The sequence below is a fragment of the Aethalodelphis obliquidens genome, unplaced genomic scaffold, assembly GCF_003676395.1.
Source record: "Aethalodelphis obliquidens isolate GAN/ISIS:26980383/991018 unplaced genomic scaffold, ASM367639v1 scaffold83, whole genome shotgun sequence".
In the NCBI taxonomy this organism is placed as follows: domain Eukaryota; kingdom Metazoa; phylum Chordata; class Mammalia; order Artiodactyla; family Delphinidae; genus Aethalodelphis; species Aethalodelphis obliquidens.
Genome location: NW_020838027.1, coordinates 3,357,172 through 3,375,719, shown reverse-complemented (window position 1 = coordinate 3,375,719; position 18,548 = coordinate 3,357,172). Strand labels below are relative to the sequence as shown.

Here is an 18,548-nt window from a genome sequence, read left to right as displayed (position 1 = left end):
TCTCCAGTTAAACGAAAGCTATTTGGCAATGACCAACCCGCTGTTTTGCCTAATATAACTTCCTTGTTCCCAGCCCTTCTGCCTAGAAAAGTCTTTCGTTTTGTATGGCTCTCGGAGCTCCTTTGCATCTGCTAGATGGGATGCTGCCTGATTCAAATCGAGTTTTGTTCAGATCAACTTAACATTTTTAATGTGCCTCAGTTTATCTTTTATTTTTTAATTAATTAATTAATTAATTTATGGCTGCGTTGGGTCTTCGTTGGTGCGTGCGGGCTTTCTCTAGTCGCGGCGAGCGTGGGTTACTCTTCGTTGCGGTGCGTGGGCTTCTCATCGCGGTGGCTTCTCGTGCTGCGGAGCACGGGCTCTAGGTGCGTGGGCTTCAGTAGTTGTGGCACGCGGGCTCAGTAGTCGTGGCTAGCAGGCTGTAGAGCTCAGGATCTGTAGTTGTGGCGCACGGGCTTAGTTGCTCCGTGGCATGTGGGATCTTCCCGGACCAGGGCTCGAACCCATGTCCCCTGCATTGGCAGGTGGATTCTTAACCACTGCGACACCAGGGAAGTCCCTCAGTTTATCTGTTAATAGTGTATTTCAGAGACGCCCTGAAATGGTGTATGTGAAATGCTTAATTCCGTCTCTGCACACAGAAGGCATTCAGTAAATGCAGTCTTTTGGGTATATTAGCTGTAGAAGGCCCCAAAATGCCAGCAGATCGACCTGCTCGTAAGGCAGGGCTGAGTCTCCTTGTTGCCATGGCAAAGGATGCGCTCTCAGAAGCCTCTCAGAAAGGCAGAGGCAAAGCTGGGCTGTGTTTGCCTTTTCAGAGTCTTCCACTAAGATTAATGAAAGGAAGGATCATGGTATAGTAGTTAAGGATTGGTACACACAGCGAGGCAAGGGTTTCGAAGCGTCTTGGAGAGGGGACATACAATGCCATCTATTCAGAAGTTAAACAATCTGCCGTTTGCTTAAATGCTTTTTGCAAAGTTCCGGAAACGAACAATGAACTTGTTTTATTTGCAACTTTTCTCTTCCTGGGCGAGTGTTTCCTGGAATAGGGAAGTTGTATGGATGAAGACAGTGGAATAATAAAGCCACAGTGATATGATCAGGTCATTGTGTGGGCGTAGATAGTTTCGATTCTCAGAGAGAAATCCGGTGGGGTGTTTAAGATTCTCGCTGAGTGAGGATTTTTTTAAAAATACAGTAAGTCCCTTACATACGAACGAGTTCCGTTCCGAGAACGCATTCATAAGTCCAGTTTGTTCGTTAAGTCCAACAGAGTTAGCCTAGGTGCCCAACACAATCGGCTCTATAGTACTGTACTGTGATAGGTTTATAACACTTTTCACACAGATAATACATAAAAACAAACACAAAAAATAAAACATTTTTAATCTTATGGTACAGTGCCTTGAAAAGTACAGTAGCACCAGTACAACAGCTGGCACACGGGGGCTGGCACTGAGTGAACAGGCAGGAAGAGTTACTGCCTGGAGGAGGGAGAGGAGGTGGGAGCTGGTAGAGCTGAAGGGTCGTCAGCAACAGGAGACAGAGGAAGCTGCAGTGTCACTCACGCCTGACGCTGATGGCGCAGGCTCTGGTTCCTTTGCTGGAACCAGATGCACGTTTGCATCTTTGAAAGCTTGCACCTGGAAGGTTTGTATGTTGGGGACTTACTGTAATAAGTGTGCTCTTCCAGCTCATAAAGTCTTACGTATCCACTAATAATCGATAAAATACTAAAAAATTTAAGTAAGAAAAAAATGGCCCATATCTCAGGGTATTAGGCTCCTAGGGGGCTGTAACAAAGGAACATAAACTGAGTTGCTTAAGACAACAGAAATTGATTGTCTCACAGCTCTGGAGGCCAGAGTCAAGTCCGAAACGAGTGTCAGCAGGGCTGTGCTCCCTCTGAGACTCTAGGTAGGACCTTGCTTGCCTCTTGCAAGCGCCTGGTGGGGGCGGGCGTCGTGGAGTCCTTGGCTTTCGACTGCATCTTTCCAGGCCCTGCCTCAGTCATCACGTGCTGTCCTTCCTGTGTGTCTCTATCCTTACACAGCATTTTCTTCTTCTTGTAAGGACCCACTCATACAGGATTGGGGCCCATCCTAATGACTGTACCCTAATTAATTACATCTGCAAAGATCCTATTTCCGAATAAGGTCACATTCACAGGTACTGGGGTTAGGACTTTAACAAACCTTCCTGGGGACACAGTTCAACCCATAATACTGTCTACCCAGAAATGACCACTGTGGACATTCCTTCTAGGCTTTTCCCTGATCAGGACAACAGATGGTGGTGACCTGCATTGAGGGGGTGACAGCGAGCATCAAATACTTGGGGAAAGTCGAGGGTTTTAGGAAGCAAAATTGACAAGATTTGGTCATTAATCAGATGCTGTCGAGAGGGCAGAGGTGTCTAGGATATGTAAGTCCATCCCCGCAGCGGGAGCCCAGGAAGGCAAGCAGCGTGGGGTCAGATGGCGAGGTCACACGTTGGCGTGGTGCGCTTGAGTTGCCAGGAGACCATCTGAGCGGAGATGCCCAGTGAGATAAGTCAGCTCAGGGGTCTGGGTCTCAGATGGGCATCGTCTCCACCCCCATGGTGGTTGCAGCCACGGGACTGGGTGAGAATCCCAGGGAGAGCATGGGGGCTGAGAATTCAGGCAAGAGAGAGATGTGGGAGTCCCAGATAACAGGGGTGCGTCCAGGGTCCACAGTGTCCCCGTTTGCCCTGTCTAAACCAGGAGAGACCGGGGTTACAATGCCTAGCATCTGAGAGGTACTGCTGGATAACGACCTTCCGTGGACTATCCCCTGTGATCCGCAGGTCAACCCTGGCGGCTGTATCACTGTTACCCTCACGTTACAGACAGGGAGCAGGTACACCCAGTTCAGAATCCTGCCCAAGGTCTTGTCGTGGTGATAAGGAAAGCTGGTGCTAACGTCCAGGTACTCTGGTCAGTGATGATGGAAAATCTATTCCATGGCATTTATTAAGCATGTGCTAAGTGCCAAGCCCTGTTGCGGACGCTTGGAATCCATCCGTGGACAAAGCTCCCAGCATCCACGGAGCTTCTGTGGTAGGCCTTCCCTGGGCTGTGCATCCGCGCGCATCCTCCCAGCGCCCTGAGGCTGTGAGCGGCTCTGCGAGAGCCCTGCGTTACCAAGGTGGAAGCAGTCTGCCCGAAGCCCCGGAGCTGGGGGCCCCTCTCTCTCACCCCTAAGCCGGTGTGCCTGGCCGTCAGCTCTGACATTACCTGCTGCCTCCAGCTCTGAGTTCCGCGTTTTCCCAGTGTCCCGGGTGCCGGGAAAACTTGGGCTCAAGTTCAGGCTCAAATTGAGACCCCATTGTCCATTTGCCGTGGAAGATTAGGTGCTGCGGACTGAACTGTGACCCATAGGGATTGAAGCCCTAACCCTCAATGTGACTGTATTTGGAGACAGGGCATTTAGAAGGTGATTAAGGTTAAATGAAGTCACAAGGGTGAGGTCCTAATCCGATGGGATTGGCTTTACAGGTAGAGGAAGAGAGCTGTCTCTCTAAGCCTGCCCAGAGGAAAGGCCATGAGGACACGGTGAGGAGACAGCCGTCTCTGTAAGCAAAGAAGGTCCTCACCCAAACTGAATCAGCCAGCACCTTATTTGGAGGACTTCCAGCCTCCAGAACCGTGAGAAATAGAGATAAATTTCTGTTGTTTAAGCTGCTCTATGGCGTTTTATTAGGGCAACCTTGAGCAGACTAACACATTAGGCAGATCACTTCATCTCACTGAGCGTCACGTTTTGCATACGTTAAACGGGAACATCAGTACCTGTAAGAATTAAAGACGAATATTTAGGAAAACATTTCGCATGGTGTCTGGCACACGCCTACCTGGTGCTTAGCTGTTACGCATAGCTACGCTATTATGATTAGACTAAGGGGCACGCCTCACCTCTAACCGCTTCCTACGTCCATAGCTCTGGCTTGGCGGCTTCGGGGATCATGTGACCCATGTAAGAAGTTCATGGAAGCATAAGAATTGCTCAGTGAAGCAGCGTTCACGAAGCTAAGCTTACCCTTACCGTGTGCAGTGCACTCCGATGCTTCCTCCTCTAGAGCGTGGTGGTTTGGTTTTGCTGTTTAGCACAGGTTACCACCCACCAAGTTTAGCTCACAGCCCTAAATGTTTACATCCCAAAGTTTGAAACACCCAGAGCAGTGAGGGGGGGGAAACAGCACCCCCTCCACCCCCAGGTGGGCAGGATTCAGGTGCCGGTCATGCAGTGCAAGGTCTTGGTGAGACTTTAAACCAAAGTCTCCGCCAGCTGCCACCATAGCACAGTGTGAGGGTTATAAACCACCTTACACTCCAAAATGATTCTACAAGCACTCTGTCATTACCTTCACTCCCATTCTGTAGATGATAAAACTTCAGCTGAGATGACTGGCAGAGTTCTAGGTCAAGTCTGGGCTTTCTGACTCTGCGTCTGCTGCCCTTCCCATCTCCATAGACCACTGACTCGTAACCACAGCCTTAGACCCACCACTCTGATGCCTACTTGGACTCCAAAATGTCTCCAGGAGTCAGGGTTGAACCTGGATTAGGACGTTCTGATGGTGTGGACAGTTCAGACACGCAGCACGTGAAGATTATAAGCAGAACTGAAGTACGGCATCGCAATACACACCCGCATCCTGTATCTAAGCTCTGCCCCACCTCTGGACCCCTACCCCCTACTCAACCCATGCCTGCCCCCCATCCTTCACCATCGCCCTGCCCCTGACTCCCACCCCACCCCCACCATGCAGTTCGACTAATGCAGAGTTGAACATGACCATCTCACTGGGCAGGGGCGGCTCCCTTGGATACAGCTCTGGGTCAGGAACCAAAAATGCCAAAGCTTTCATGACCCTAAAAGAAAGTGTGACCCAAGCTTCCTACGCAGCCGCCTAGGAAATGCTTTACCTCCCCCTCCCATTTCCTACACGGGTCCCTACAGCTCCCATCACCCCTGCAACGTTGTTCTCTAATGTATTATTTTAATTAGCTCCTTGGCAGTGTTAATAATCAAAACTTTTCCAACCTCCCAGGAGCTATGCAGGCTGTGGGAGAGCCAGGGAAGCAGCGGCTCCCTTGCCTGGGGTTGCCTTGCCTCCGGAAGCTCTGTCCTGCCCGGGGCGCTGGCTGCAGTGTCAGCACCTCCCTCAGGGGCCAGTGGGGCTCAGACTCCAGGGGATCCCTGGGGTCCCTTAGGGGGACACGGACCAAGACAGGAGGCAGTGGTGATGGAGGACTCGCCCGACCAGGGCAGTGAAGTGGCTTGAGAGCATCCCTCCAGGGTCCCAGGGGAGGGCCTGGTAGGGAATAGCCTCGCTCACCCCCCTGCCGAGGGGAGAAGCCTTCACTCTGTTCACCATCTTCCCACTGATGGTGGCCTCTGCCCACCTCCTGGGACAGGTCATCTGAGGAAGGACAGCTGAGGGGCCCCGTGGCTGGCGTTTCTGCTGCGTCCCTTCTTAAGGCGCTGTGAAGTCGCAGGACCCCGTGGTGTCCGGGCATCCTGCCTCTCTCTGCTTCAGCTTCTGCTGGGGGACAGGCCCCTACTCGGGGGGAATGCACATCTGGTCTGCCTAGGGCCGCGGTGGGGAGACCGGTCCAGGAGGAAGCCTGTGGTGGCCACTCTGAGCCGTCGCCGCTGCAGCCCAGACACCCCTCAGCTTGCGTGGGCGTGTCCGCAGCCCAGTGGGTGAAGAGGGCATGAAGTGGACGTCAGGTTTCTTGAGTTCTAGGCCCCCGGCAGGTCACGGGTCCTTGGAAAAGTCACTGTTCTCTGGGCCTCAGTTTCTTCATCCGGAATATAAAAGGGTTAGACCTGACTCTTTCCTCTGCCCCCTTCCTCTGTCCCTCCTGCTTCCGTGGGGAGTTATGGGGCATCTGTCATACGTGGAGGGCTCTGCTGCAGATGCTAAGATGAGTGAGGTTTAACCAAGAATCTAGAGGGGGAGGCAGACGAAGTACCGAATGCAGCAAACACGCCGTGACGCCTGTAACTGCAGAAACCCGTGCGGGCGGGGACGAGCAGGGCGGACAGGCTGATTTGCTGGGAGGGGGGCGGGGACAGCGCCAGGCAGCATCCCTCCAGGTTCTGAGCTGCGTGTGGAAGAGAACAGGTGATGTGAGTCCCCTCCCAGCCCCGACCCGCAGTAAGTCCCGTGAGATGTGCCCGTGTGATGAGGAGACTGGCCCTTGCTGTCCCTGCAAGAGAGTGAGAAGTCCAGAGTGGCAACCACGGGGGTCCTGGTCTGGGCCGTGGTGGTGCCGTTGATGAGACTGGGGGGGGGGGGGGGGCGCGGAGGACAGGGGTGGCTCTAACTGGGTGAACACTCATCCAGCCCCTGGTCCTTCCCAGTCCAGGTGGTGCTTGGCACCTGGAGGCCCCCAGCAAACACTTAGGGGAGTGGACTGCACCACCACCTGTGCGACCTCCGCCCCCTCCCCGTGCCACGGGCGCCCCGGCACTGCGGGCAGAGAGCACTCCTGCCCCGGGGTCCTCCCGTGTTGGGAGCCCCAGCGTGCTGGGCCTGCTGCACCGGCCGGTCCCCTCCCCGACCCCAGCCCAGAAGCCATTCAGCTGCTGACGAGGAGAGGAACACCCTGCAATGACCTTTGCACCCCGCCTGCTTTCCCCTGGGTCTGACAGGCAACTTTCTGGCCATGTTTCTTCTCTATAAATGGGCCGTTCCTAAAATTACACGGCCTGGGTGACCTGCCCGCCCCTCCCGGCCTGCCCGTGTCCTGGTTGGTAAGAAGGCCAGCTTCACCCTCTGCAGGGCTTTCTGCCTGATTGGCTACAGGCTATGGTTTTGAAAAATGTACTTAATATTCCGAAGAAATCCAACCCAGTCTCTGTAGGGAGCCAGATACTGTTGAATCAACTCTATGCAAATAGCCGGTGCACAGCTCAGCAGGGCCATTTGGCTCCGGCCCCAGTCGGTCTTCCGCAGGGCCTCTTCCACCGCTCTTTCTGCTGACCCGACATCTCTGAACCGCTTGACGAAAGCCACGAGCATCTTGCTGGAGGTGTATTGGCAGATGGTCGTGGGGACATGTCACCCATGCGGAAGACCTCCGAGCTTGTCATCCGGCCATTTTACAGATGAAGAAACTGAGGCTTCCAGAGGCGAAATGTCTGCACAGTCACACACTTAGTCAGGGGCACGGCCAGGGCTGGGACCCAAGCCCACTGACCGCTTCCCTCCCAAGACGCCCTCTGGCGATCCGTCCCGACGTTGGGCAGCTTTGACTTCTCCTGTCCACAGGAAAGATCGTTTCCTAAAGAGCCAACCGGGTCCCAAGCAGGACACCCCCTGAAGGACTTGAAACTCTCTTGCCCCGGATGGCAAATCCCATTGGGTGTCCCCAGCAGACACTATGTGACACCCCAGGGGAGGTCTGGGGGCCCCACTGACTCGGACTCGCCTCCTGATTTCTTCTGCACGTCAGGGCCAGTGTGAATTTGTTGCTGTACAGACCTTAATCAGGACAGCGTGTCCGCCCAGACCCTCCCCTGTGGGCGAGGGCCCTGCTGCCGCCCTGGCTGAGCTGCAGCCCTGCCTGCTTTGCAGATCCCAGCCATTGCTGTGACCGGGACATGCTCCTCTCTTAGGGGGTCAGTGTGCTGTGGCTGCATTGCTCACAGCACCCCTCCCTCCCCTGGGAGCACATAGTTTCCTCCTTTCTTGCGTAATTTAACTTTCCTCCATTTGGACTGAAAATACTGCTCCTTGTCACCCCGCTTCTCCCCCAAAGCTCCTGTCAAAGCAAACACCCTGGGCTTCCCTGGTGGCGCAGTGGTTGAGAGTCCGCCTGCCGATGCAGGGGACACGGGTTCGTGCCCCGGTCCGGGAAGATCCCACGTGCCACGGAGCGGCTGGGCCCGTGAGCCATGGCCGCTGAGCCTGCGCGTCCAGAGCCTGCGCTCCGCAGCGGGAGGGGTCACAACAGTGAGAGGCCCGCGTACCAAAAAAAAAAAAGCAAACACCCTGATGCAGACAGGGAAGTGGTGGGAGGGGCAGTCCTGAGCTGGGCCAAGGGCCTCCAGGCCGCGGCCTCAGGGGAGGATGTTCTTGGGACCCTGCTGGGGGAGGGGACAGGACTGACCCCTGTTGACTAGGAAACTACGCGGTGGTTCTCAACTGGAACCATCTGGGAACTTAGTAAAGGATCCAGGCCTGATCCCACCCCCCGAAATCCAGGCACCTTGGTGATGTGCGGAGGTCTCTGGGTGGTGGCGCGGCCCAGCTGAGAACCACTGCCTTAGAGGGTGCAAGGTGGGGGGGCCCCAGAGACGTCTGCACCGGGGTCACTGTGAGATGCAAGATGAGGCCTCAGCCCCCGAAGCTGAGCGCATTATTTTACGTGGATGACGTTCCTCTGGGCAAAGCGTCCCAAGCTTTTCATCAGATTCTCAGTGGGTTCCATGTCCCCCAGCAGATTAGGTGTCCCCAGTGCTGTCCACACGTACCCCTTTGGGTGGTTCCAGATGCGATGCTAAGCCTGTGGGGTTGACAAGCCTAATGGATGAGGCGCCTGTTTCTATAAAGACGCTACACGCGTCAAAAGTGAGATCCACTCCGTGTGGTCACGTGGACTATTTCGTGCTGCTCAGAATCTCTTCTTGGTACTACCACGTGCCTTTGATTAATAAAAAATGAGAAATGAACTATTACTTCATGCACTGTGTTTGCTAAGCAGAAACCCTTCAAAACATAAGACCCGTGGGAAAAAGTAATCAAAGGGGCCCTTGATGGTTATAGGTTGGGACCCACTGGCCTAACACGTCCACCTTGTTTGAGAGATGAAGAAACTGAGGCCCAGAGAGGTTAAGGGACCACTTTAGGTCACACAGCCAGTTATGCCCAGTTGAGATCCTCTCTCAAGCCTCCCGGGCATGCTGTAGGGGCAGAAAGATTATGTGCAGAATATTTTGCTGGAAACCCTCCCTTGACACGGTCCTGTTGACCCAGACGGAGGAAATTCCTCACTGGTCCTGGAGGTTATGTGGCCAGAGGTAGCCCACGCTCCTGAGAATTAGAAAGCCTGTTGTAGTCCAGGATTTCATCCAGCCTAAGATACCATCACTTGTAAGATACACCATTGTTTTCTGTACCGCAAGGCAAGAGTGCGGCCAAGCGTGGTTGTAAGATGCCATCAACCATAAGATGTGTCTGGTTTTGGAGATGTTAAAACGGGAGGAAAAATATGTGCCGTGGAATCAAAGGAGGTGGATTCCATTTGGAGCCGTGCAACGTCCTTCCACCTGGTTCTCTTACCCGCTAGAGGTGCTAAGGGGGATGAAACTCCCCTTAAAAGAAAACAGATGTATCTAAAAAGCAGGAGTGAGTATGGGAGCAGGCCCAGCCCAGTGTGTGCGATCCCAGGACAGAGTCCCACACTGGCCCTCAGCAGACCTGGGTTTGCATCTCAATCTCGAAACTCTGGGTGGGTTTCTGGGGGGGCGGGGGGGCGTGTGCAGGAGGGTGTCCTCTCGAGCACGCTCTATTCTCTCCAGCCTCCATTTCTTCATATGCAAAAGAGAAAACGCCTGCTCCCACCTGCCAGCCCTAAGCCTCCCGAACTACTGTGAAGCTCGAAGAGGCGCCTGGCGCAGCCTCGTTGCTAAGGAGCTTCCGTCTGCCCCGCTGAGGTCTGCGAACGGCAGGCGGGTTATACAGAGTCATCGGGGCAGTGGGACCGAGCCCACTGGGGCTGCCCACCTTCAGCCACACTCAGGACCCCCTGAGGGAGCGGCAGCCCCCATCTGAGAAGAACTCATCCTCAGATGAGGCAGGGAAGCTGGGGGCCATCTGCCTTCCCAGGAGCAGGGGGCAGATCTGGTCACAGGTGCCGGGGTCCTGCCCCACCGCAAACCCTGGGCCGACACCCCTGCTGTTCACCATCTCGCACCTCGGGGACACACACACATACTTTGCCCAGGATCACAGCCACAGAAAGGGTCGTTCAGCCTCACTGCAGAAGGAACAGGGCAGCTGTATTTCCCAGGGTCCCTTCCTGGGATCAGGGCCGAAAGGGATCAGACGGTCAGCAAAGAGGACGCCTCCCCCCCCGCTCAGTGTCCTGCCGTCCCAGAGCGACTCCAGCCTGTGGAGCGTGTGTCCCTTCCTTTGGGGGGGCAGCTCGGCTGAGCTGCAGACCCGGGCTCCGAGCTGGGGCTGGCCCTGCCCTGTGTCGCCCCACAGAGGCGGCCCTCGGGCAGCTCTCCTTCCTCTGTTGGCCTTGTCCTCTGTCTGTAGAGCAGAGATGAGAAGCCCAGTCGCGCTTCCCCCACAGGCGATGAGAAGGGGGCTTGTGAAAGTGGCCTGCCAGGGATGCAAGCCGGGGAGGAGCGCTCGGGGTTGGGGGCGGGGACGGCGGGAGGGGGTCCCCACAACTGGAGCGTCCCTGCCTCATGACGGGGACGCACAGGCATCGTGGTGGGAAGCACGGGACCGGGAGTCAGACCTGGACCCAAACTCTGTCCCTGCCTCTCCCCTCGACCACGGGTAAGCCTCTGTTTCCCCATCTACAAAATGGGCAGCCAGACGCTTCCCACGGGCTTCTCAAAGGACCAAATGAGATGATGCCCGAGAAGGGCCTCGTAGGCGGTGGGTGCTCAGACCCGGTGTCCCGCAGATGGGGGGTGCCGCGGTCATGGCCGTGGGCGTCTGGACCCTGGTGGAGAAGAGCGGCTACCTCGGCGTCCTGGCCTCCAGCACCTTTGCCGCGTCTGCCTACATCCTCATCTTCGCGGGCACGCTCGTCATGGTGACCGGCTTCCTGGGCTTCGGTGCCGTCATCCGCGAGGACAGGAGCTGCCTCTCTGCGGTGAGTGTCTGCCCGGCCCTGCCCAGCGCCGTGGGCAGAGGGAGGGCCACCTGCCCCGGGCTTCTGAGAGCCTGGCCCCCTGACCAGGCTCCACTCTGAGAGCCCCACCCAGTGACGCTGGCCTTGGTCTTGGAGGCCTCGGGAAGGCTGCCATGGTCTCCAGGTGCTTGGGACCTAAGCCAGGAGGGCACCTTGGAGGTGGCGGCAGCACTGCTCCTCCCCTTTTTTCTCCTCCTCCCCCGCTCCTCCTCTTCCTCTGTCCAGATTTTATCATGGTGATTTTCAAAAATAGGCAAAGATGAAAAGAATGTTACAATGAAGGTCCAGGTCATCACCCAGACTCACTGCCACTATCTTGGAGCCAATCCTGTCCATCTGCCCCCTCCCCCGCTCCCCGCCCCACCCAAGGCCCCAGATACCACGTCACCTGTAAAAATTTCAGGGTGTACCTCAGAGACGTAAGGATCCTTTTTTTAGAAGAGGTAATGACAAGACCATTATCACACCTAAAAACAATTAACAGTCATTCCTTGATATCATGAAATAACCAGGCAATTCCAAATTTCCCCACTTGACCCATGAGCTGTTCTTTTTTTTTTTTTTTTTTGCAGTTTATTTGAATCAGAATCTAAATTTGTAAGGTCTGCGTATTAGAGTTGGACGATGTGTCTCCCAAGTCACTTCTAGTCTCTAAGCTCCCCATCAATCTCTCTCTGTTTTTGTTCCTTGCAATTTACCTGTTGAAGGAACCAGGTCATTTGTGCTTTGCTCTCTCCCAGTCTGGGCTTCCTGAGGCCTTGCTGGTGATGTTCTCGTAGTTGGGTGTAGAAGCTTGATCAGACTCAGGTGTGATTGTTTGGGCAGGTGTTTCATGGGTGAGGTGGGCAGCACAGGCTCCGCGTCAGATGCCCCCCTGGAAAGCTGAGAGGACACCCGCACCCCACCTCTGGCTCCAAGTGTCAGGAAAGGAAGGGCTGCACTCGATGGGGCAGAAGCCGGAGTCCCGCTCAGGACTCCCAGACCCTCCCTCCCTCCTGGGCACCTGCTGCCAGGGCAGGCTCCCTGGGGCCCGGGTGGCATCTCCCCCTTCATCTCCCCAGCGACAAGCCCAGTGCGGGCAGGGTAGGCTACAAAACATCTGGGCTCAGAAAGGAAGGGCCGGGGCTGGAGTCAATCAGGCTGAGCCTGGAAAGGCTGCAGGAAGAAGCCTTGAGGGCTACGCTCTCCCTGCCCCGCTTCCCGTGCCCATCACTGACGTGGCAGCCTCGGCCCCCCGCGTCTGACCAGAGAGAGGAGGGGCCGGAGGGGCCGAGCCCCGCCGCCTCTTGCGCCAGCCGTGACCTAGCTTTTCACTCTGAAGGCAGCAGCACCTGCGCCCAGGCTCAGCGGGACAGCCCTCCCCTGCCTAGCAAAAGTCCTTAGCTCTGCTGAGGGTCGCCCAGAGCAGGGTGCGGGCCGCGTGGACGGTGGGGGGGTGAAGGCCCACGGGGACCAGCCACCAGAGTGTGGCTTTGACTTGAGCTGTCCTTCCAGCCGTGGGACAGGGGTGCCCTGAGCCAGCCTGTCCCTGCCAACCGTCCCCAACTCCTGAGTCCTGGTGAGCCTGCTGACACCCTCGATCGGACCCGTGCGAGCTGGATGAGGACACGAGACATGACTGAGGGACCGGGCCTGTGGTGTAGCTGGTGGTGAGGGCCAGGGGGGTCCAGCCCTCTGGGACTGAGGCTTACAGGGACCGGGGCTCCTGGGCCCGGAGAGGGCCCGTCCCCTGCATCATCCGTGACCCCTTTGCCCCGCTCAGCCCTGGTCCTGCGGGAAGCAGGGCCTTCGCCTTGGCCTCTGGTCTCGGCCTGAGCCCTCTGGCCTGGGAGGCAAGCTGCCGGCCCTCCTTCCCACCCAGAGCCCTCCCTCTCGGTTCTAAAGGAGTCCTGTGGCCCGTGGTCCCCTGCAGCCTGGGAAACAGCCCCCTGCTTTCCACCGGGGTGCGATTATAACACAATGGGCTTGGATCACGGAGCGCCCCCTTCCTCTAAAAGCAGCCCTGCAGAGTCACAAGCGTCGTAACCTCTGTGTGCCAGGCCGTTCTAAACACTCAGGCATGTTAGTTCCTTTGATCCTCATGCCAGCCCCACGTTTTGGAGGCGAGGAAGGTGGGGTTAGAGAGGTTAAGCCATCAGGTCTGGGTCACACTGCTGGCGGGTGGCCGTCCCCGGGCCCCTGCTCCCACCCGCTGCTCAGCACAGCCTCTAGAAGGTGCCGTTCACCCCCAGGTGAGATAGCTGGCCTGGGAGACGTGGGGCCAGCGCGGGCCGGGGCTTTCTTGTGATGCTGCTCTGTTAGAATCACCTCCGCATCACCTGGGGAGCCCAAGCGTGCTGGAGGGAAGCCGAGCGGGACAGCGAGTGCAGAGACACCGTCTCCCGAGTCCGTGGACACCTGTGCAGAGCAGCTGCCCTCAGAAGTCTGGGGGTGCAAGAGTGACTCCCGCAGGGCCCAGCTAGGCCCCAGGGCAGGAGACGGGGTGGGGTGGAACCCTAGAAGCCCTTGCCCTCATTATAGTGCAGAAATAACTGTGCACGGTCAGAACTCATCCAGGCTAGAAGGGAACCCAAGGGCCATCGAGTCCAACACTCCATCCAAGGGGCTGCAGGACCCCGGGGAGAGTGGGGGTCACCCAGATGTTAATGGGGGCACTCAGCGTCAGTGGCCATTTTGGAGGCTGTCAAGCCATAAGCTCTTTTCCCCTTGGCGTCTCGGAGGCCAGAGGAGAGCCGAGGGGTCTGTAATTGGCCGCTGTCTGCCTGCCCAGCCTCCCCTTCCTACACGATCCATCCGCGAGACGTGTCCCGCCATCCAGGCCGAGCCATTATGAAAACACGTCTCCAGCCTCCGCAGTTGCAGCCTGACTGTCACTTGGCCTGGGGACCACCCCTGTGCCCGGGGCCGGGCAGAGACCATGCGAAGACTTAGGAAGCCCAGGGGCTCGGTCTGGCCTGTGGGCCGGGAGCACACCTCCTGCTCCAGGCTTCTGAACTTCAGAGGGTCGACAAACAGGTGGGCCTGCTTGTCTCCCTGGGCCTGGAGGCGGGGCTGGGGGGCGCAGGGGCTGCTGGACAGGCAGGTGTGAGATGCCGTCCTTCCTCCCAGCCCCACTTGACCCTCCTGCCCGCGTCCACTTCTATCCCGCCCAGAACTGATGCGTTCTCTGCCCCGACATCACTAACCAGACACATCAGAGAGGCGCTAACTTGAAAGTGAGGTCAGGAGAAAGCGCGTGTGTGGACACACACACAGAGCCACCCGCCGCCAGCAGCGTGGGGATGAGGGCTGACAGACAGCAAACCTCGAAGCCTCGCATCTTCTTCCTTTGCTTTTCCCCGCCCGACCCCTGAAAGAACCAAAAACAGACCAGGTCCAAGGACAGAGCACAGGTGAGGGGGCGGATCCTGAGAAACCCACATCCTGGCCCATTGGCCTCTGAATTACTGAGCATTTGAATGTTTAAGCCAGGAAGACGGCTGGAAGACTTCTCCTGGGTTAACGCAAAGTAGGAATTTTAAAACCCATGCTCCCGTTTAGAGGCAAGAGGGATACTTAAGTCAGTCTAAAAGTGTTCTGTGGTTCCTGGAGCTTCTTCCTTCCTGGTCTCGTTTCTTTCTTCCCCCTTCGTGTCTAACTTCCTCTTGAAATCTTTAATCAGTTAAATGGACAAATGCAGTGGGGGCAGCTCTATACAAAGCGCTCCCTAAGGAGGAAAAGGGACGATGAAAGACCAGGCGTCTGAATGATGGGCGTCCACCTTGCATTAGGACGAGGGAGGGGCTTGACATCAAAAGTTCCCTGAGAGCTGCCTGGTGAGGGCGGTCCAGCTCCCTCGGGCCCCGGGGCCAGCGTCCGTCCTGGCCTAAGCCCCTCCCCCAGCACATCTGCAGTCCCTCAGACTCACTTTCTCAAGAAGCAAATGTTCATCGGGGACAGGAATAGCACATCTTCGCCGGTGCTGAAATGATGACCAGCACGGAGCCAGAAATCTGCAAGGGGGAAAGGGAACAGGGTTTAAATTATTCACACCAGATCTTCTTTTTTAGCAGGCTGCATGAGAGAGCCAGATAATTCAGGCCATCTCAGCCCGAGGCCGATGACCAGCACAGATGTCACCCTGATGCAAAGAAAGGGATATTTGTAGCGTTTGGAATATGGGCTCTGAACACTTTTGTATCTTCAGCCAAATGAAGATCAGGATAGATGGTTCAGGCTCGACTGGTCTTTGTCAGGGCTTCTTTTCTATTTAGGGGATGGACTCAAAGGAGGGAGTTGTAGAAACAGTTTCTGAAAATGAGGGGCCCCCAAGTTGCAACACTTCCGTCAGATACACCCAGACTTGGATAACCAAAGAAGGAAGGACTGCGGCTGAAAAGCAGTTCGTAGTGCATCCTGCCTGGCCTGCTCCGGGACCTCTGGGACGTCACCCGGCCACTCCCGGCCACCGTGGTATCCCCATCCCCATCCCCATTCAGGGGTGAGGAGTGAGGAGGGGAACGAGGCAGTATTTTAGCTCTTAGGAAACGAGTCACCACATTATATAAAGATCATAAAGTGTGGCTATAATTATCACTTGCATCACCATCACCAGCTCCTTTGAGAAGAAGCCTAAATAAATGGAGTTATTCTTAGGCCGTGACTCCCAGGGTCCTCACAGCTTGCTGGGACACTGTAGAGGCAGGGGATGCAGGCGGCGTGGAGGGTGCCTGGGTCCCCTCACCCAGGCCTTGGACCATGTCCTCCCCGGGCTGGTTCCTCACCCACATGTTACTTTGCCGGGGCCCTACCAGCCACCCAGCCAGCTGGTCACAGCCTACTCTGACCTTTGAGTCACTGCCCACGTGCGTCAAAGGAATGCGTCCTGCAGCCAAGGCCTGGGGAGCCCCAGCTCCGCCCCGTCGGAGGAGAGGACCTCTCCTCATCCGCTTGGCGTGGGCAGGAGGATCCTCGCCAGGCTCCTGGGGAAGCAGGTACAGATAACCTCAAGAGCCGTCCTGGAGACGCTGTGCGAGAGCCCCTGCGGTCACGCAGCCCGCTCTCCCAGCAGGCCTGGCGCACCTAGGCGGGAGAGGCCCTGGGCTGCACGTGGCTGCCTCCTGGATGTGGCCCCTTCCTCTCAAGGCCCCGCAGATCCTTCCCCTCAGCCTCCTTCCTGCTGGCCTTACTTGGGTCAGGGGCTGCGCAGAAAGGGCTGCCAGGCGGCTGATGAGTGAACTCCCCACCCTCTCCTCAGCCACAGAGAAACAGACTTGCCTGAGGTCATGTGGCCCTCACCCCGGCTCGGTCCAGGCCCTTCCGCTGTCCCAGCTGGCATGGTCCCCTTTTCCTGGACGCCTCCAACACAGGGAGTGGGCACGCACCTTCTCGTGACTCGGGGCCCGTCGTTGGCATCCCAGGTGTAAAGGGAAGCAGGGAGGTGAGAACTGGGGACAAGTTACCCAGCTGCCTGCCACCTGGTCCACTGGGAAGTGGAGGGCAGGCTGCAGGGCGCTGCGGGGTGCAGGGGTCGGCTGTGCACCAAGGAAGTGCTTCGGCTGGGTTGGAGATGAGTCTAACTCAGCTATGTGTGAGTGGGTGACCACCCCGCAGTGGGGGCCGAGCAGGTGTCGGAGCAGACTGACCTCGGAGAGGCAGCGCGTGTGTGGGTGCCTGTGTCTGTGCGGTGCGTTGCAGGAGGGCAGGGATGGTTGGTAAACCGCATCTATTTGCGTCCCAAACCCCGGAGTTGATTGAGGGAGTAGCCTCTGCCTTTCCATCATCCGGCTTCCTGCTTCCTTTCCTCAGCAGAGTCTGGGTTTAACCACGTCCCCGGGAGGGGACGTGCTCTGGTCCCTGTCACCTAGCTGGGCACGGTCAGCCCTGATCACTGAGCCCTTCAACCGAGGAGATCCTCAGAGCAGGTGATCTGGACAGCAGATAGTCCTTCAACAAACGTTTAGAGGCCCCGGGTGTATGCAGACGTTTTTCCTTCCCAGTATCATTTCACTCCTTTTTACGTTAACATTAAAACAAACCCTATGCCACAGGCACGTGCCCAGCAAGGAAGGCCTGGCGAGGGCTGGCAGCTGGGGAGGGCTGACCCGGAGAGGAGAGGCTCCCCTCCCGGCCCCCGTGTAGGCAGCTGGCAAGGTGGTTGAGAGCAGTGAGTGTCGCCGCTCTACTCTGACGGGACTCCTGGAAGGACGTGGCTGGCGGGGGCAGGTGGGCACCTCCCCCGCTTTGCTTTGGCCCTGCAGAGCCGGCCTCAGCTCCTGTCCGCCAGCATGAGCCAGGGGTGCAGGCAGGGGGCGGGACCCACCTTCCTTCCCATCAGTGAGGTGAGCGCGCCGGCTGACCCGAACCTCTCGGCAGTGGTAGCAGCGCATCACAGACTTGGGGCTGCAGGCCCCCTCCACCACTGGGACCCGGACGGGAGTGGTGGCTGGACAGCTGTCTGGACATGCTGCCCTCATGTCGGGTCCCGGCACTGGCCTTGGGACACGGGGTGCCCTCTTCCATCTCACCGTACTTCACACGGAGGCTTTAGAGGTGCTTAGAATCAATGGAGCATAAGAGCAGGAAACAGAGAGATGGCAGTCAAATGTCATCTTTATTCCTAGTGAAGCTGATGGGAGTGTGTGTCTTCACATCTGTGTCCAGAAGCCTTAGCAACTCCAGCTCTGGGGAGACATGTGTACATGCCTAAGAAGGGTATCACTCAACCCACCGTGTGGTGGCGAGCAGAGAATGTGGCATCCGGAGGACAGACTGGCCCCAAGGGGAGGAAGGGAGGCCCGCTAGCCAAGCAGATTGGAGTAGCCGTGAGTAAGGATGGGGGGAGAATCCGGGTGTCCTTCTAGATGTCCCTGCAGGGAGGCGGGAGGCCAGGACAGAGGAGGCTTGGCCCTGACTGCACAGACCGATGCAGCTGTGGCACCAAGACATTCTTCCCATCTTAGCCCCACATTTTATGCAGACGGCCCAGAGAGGGTGAGGGACTCCCCCAGGGTCACACAGCATCCTGTCCCAGAGGCCAGACTCCCAGGCCAGGGCGCCTTGTGTGACATCACTCTCTTCTCTGACCAGCACCCTTCAGGCTCAAGACCCACCTTTTCCTGGGCTGCAGCAGATGTAACTGATCCCCGCCTGCTTGTAGGAGCAAATCTTCTACAAGGGGCAGTTTTTACAGCCAGCTACCTTCCGCCACCTTCTCCTCTCCAGTTTTCCGCAGCTCACGCTCCAAGTTACAGTGATGGGCCTGCCTAATTCATCCGCCTCAACAAGCATTTCCAGCACATTCCAGACTTCCTGCCCTTCTGGGCACAAGGCAGGGCGGGCCGGGTGGGCAGGGGAGAGGACGCGGAGGGACTAAAACCCCGTCTTGGCTTGGAGGCTGGTGGGGAATACGAGACGCCTGTATGAAAGGACAGAGGACCGTGTGGGTGGGTGACATTCCCGTTTGGCTTGATCAGAGCCCCCGGCCTCTCTGAGCCCCCAGACTTTTCCTAACCCCCAGGCTCGGCAGGAACGCTACTCAGCCTCCCTTTCCCCCAGTAGCCAACTCTGTCCTAGAACGACCACTGCTGGGGACCCCGGCACCCATCCCACCCTGGGGTCCCTGCCACCTGCTTCGTGCTACCCCAGCCCTTTGCAC

The 18,548-nt window shown here is 57.1% G+C and overlaps 1 protein-coding gene across 1 annotated transcript in view; it reads left to right on the top strand.

Annotated features, from left to right (window-relative positions):
* The window catches only part of TSPAN11 (tetraspanin 11), a 64,529-nt gene that overhangs the window by 27,738 nt on the left and 18,243 nt on the right, over positions 1–18,548 (top strand). The window contains exon 4 of the mRNA XM_027093339.1: positions 10,682–10,873. Coding sequence (XP_026949140.1) covers positions 10,682–10,873 — 192 coding nt within the window. The remainder of the gene's footprint in view (positions 1–10,681; positions 10,874–18,548) is intronic.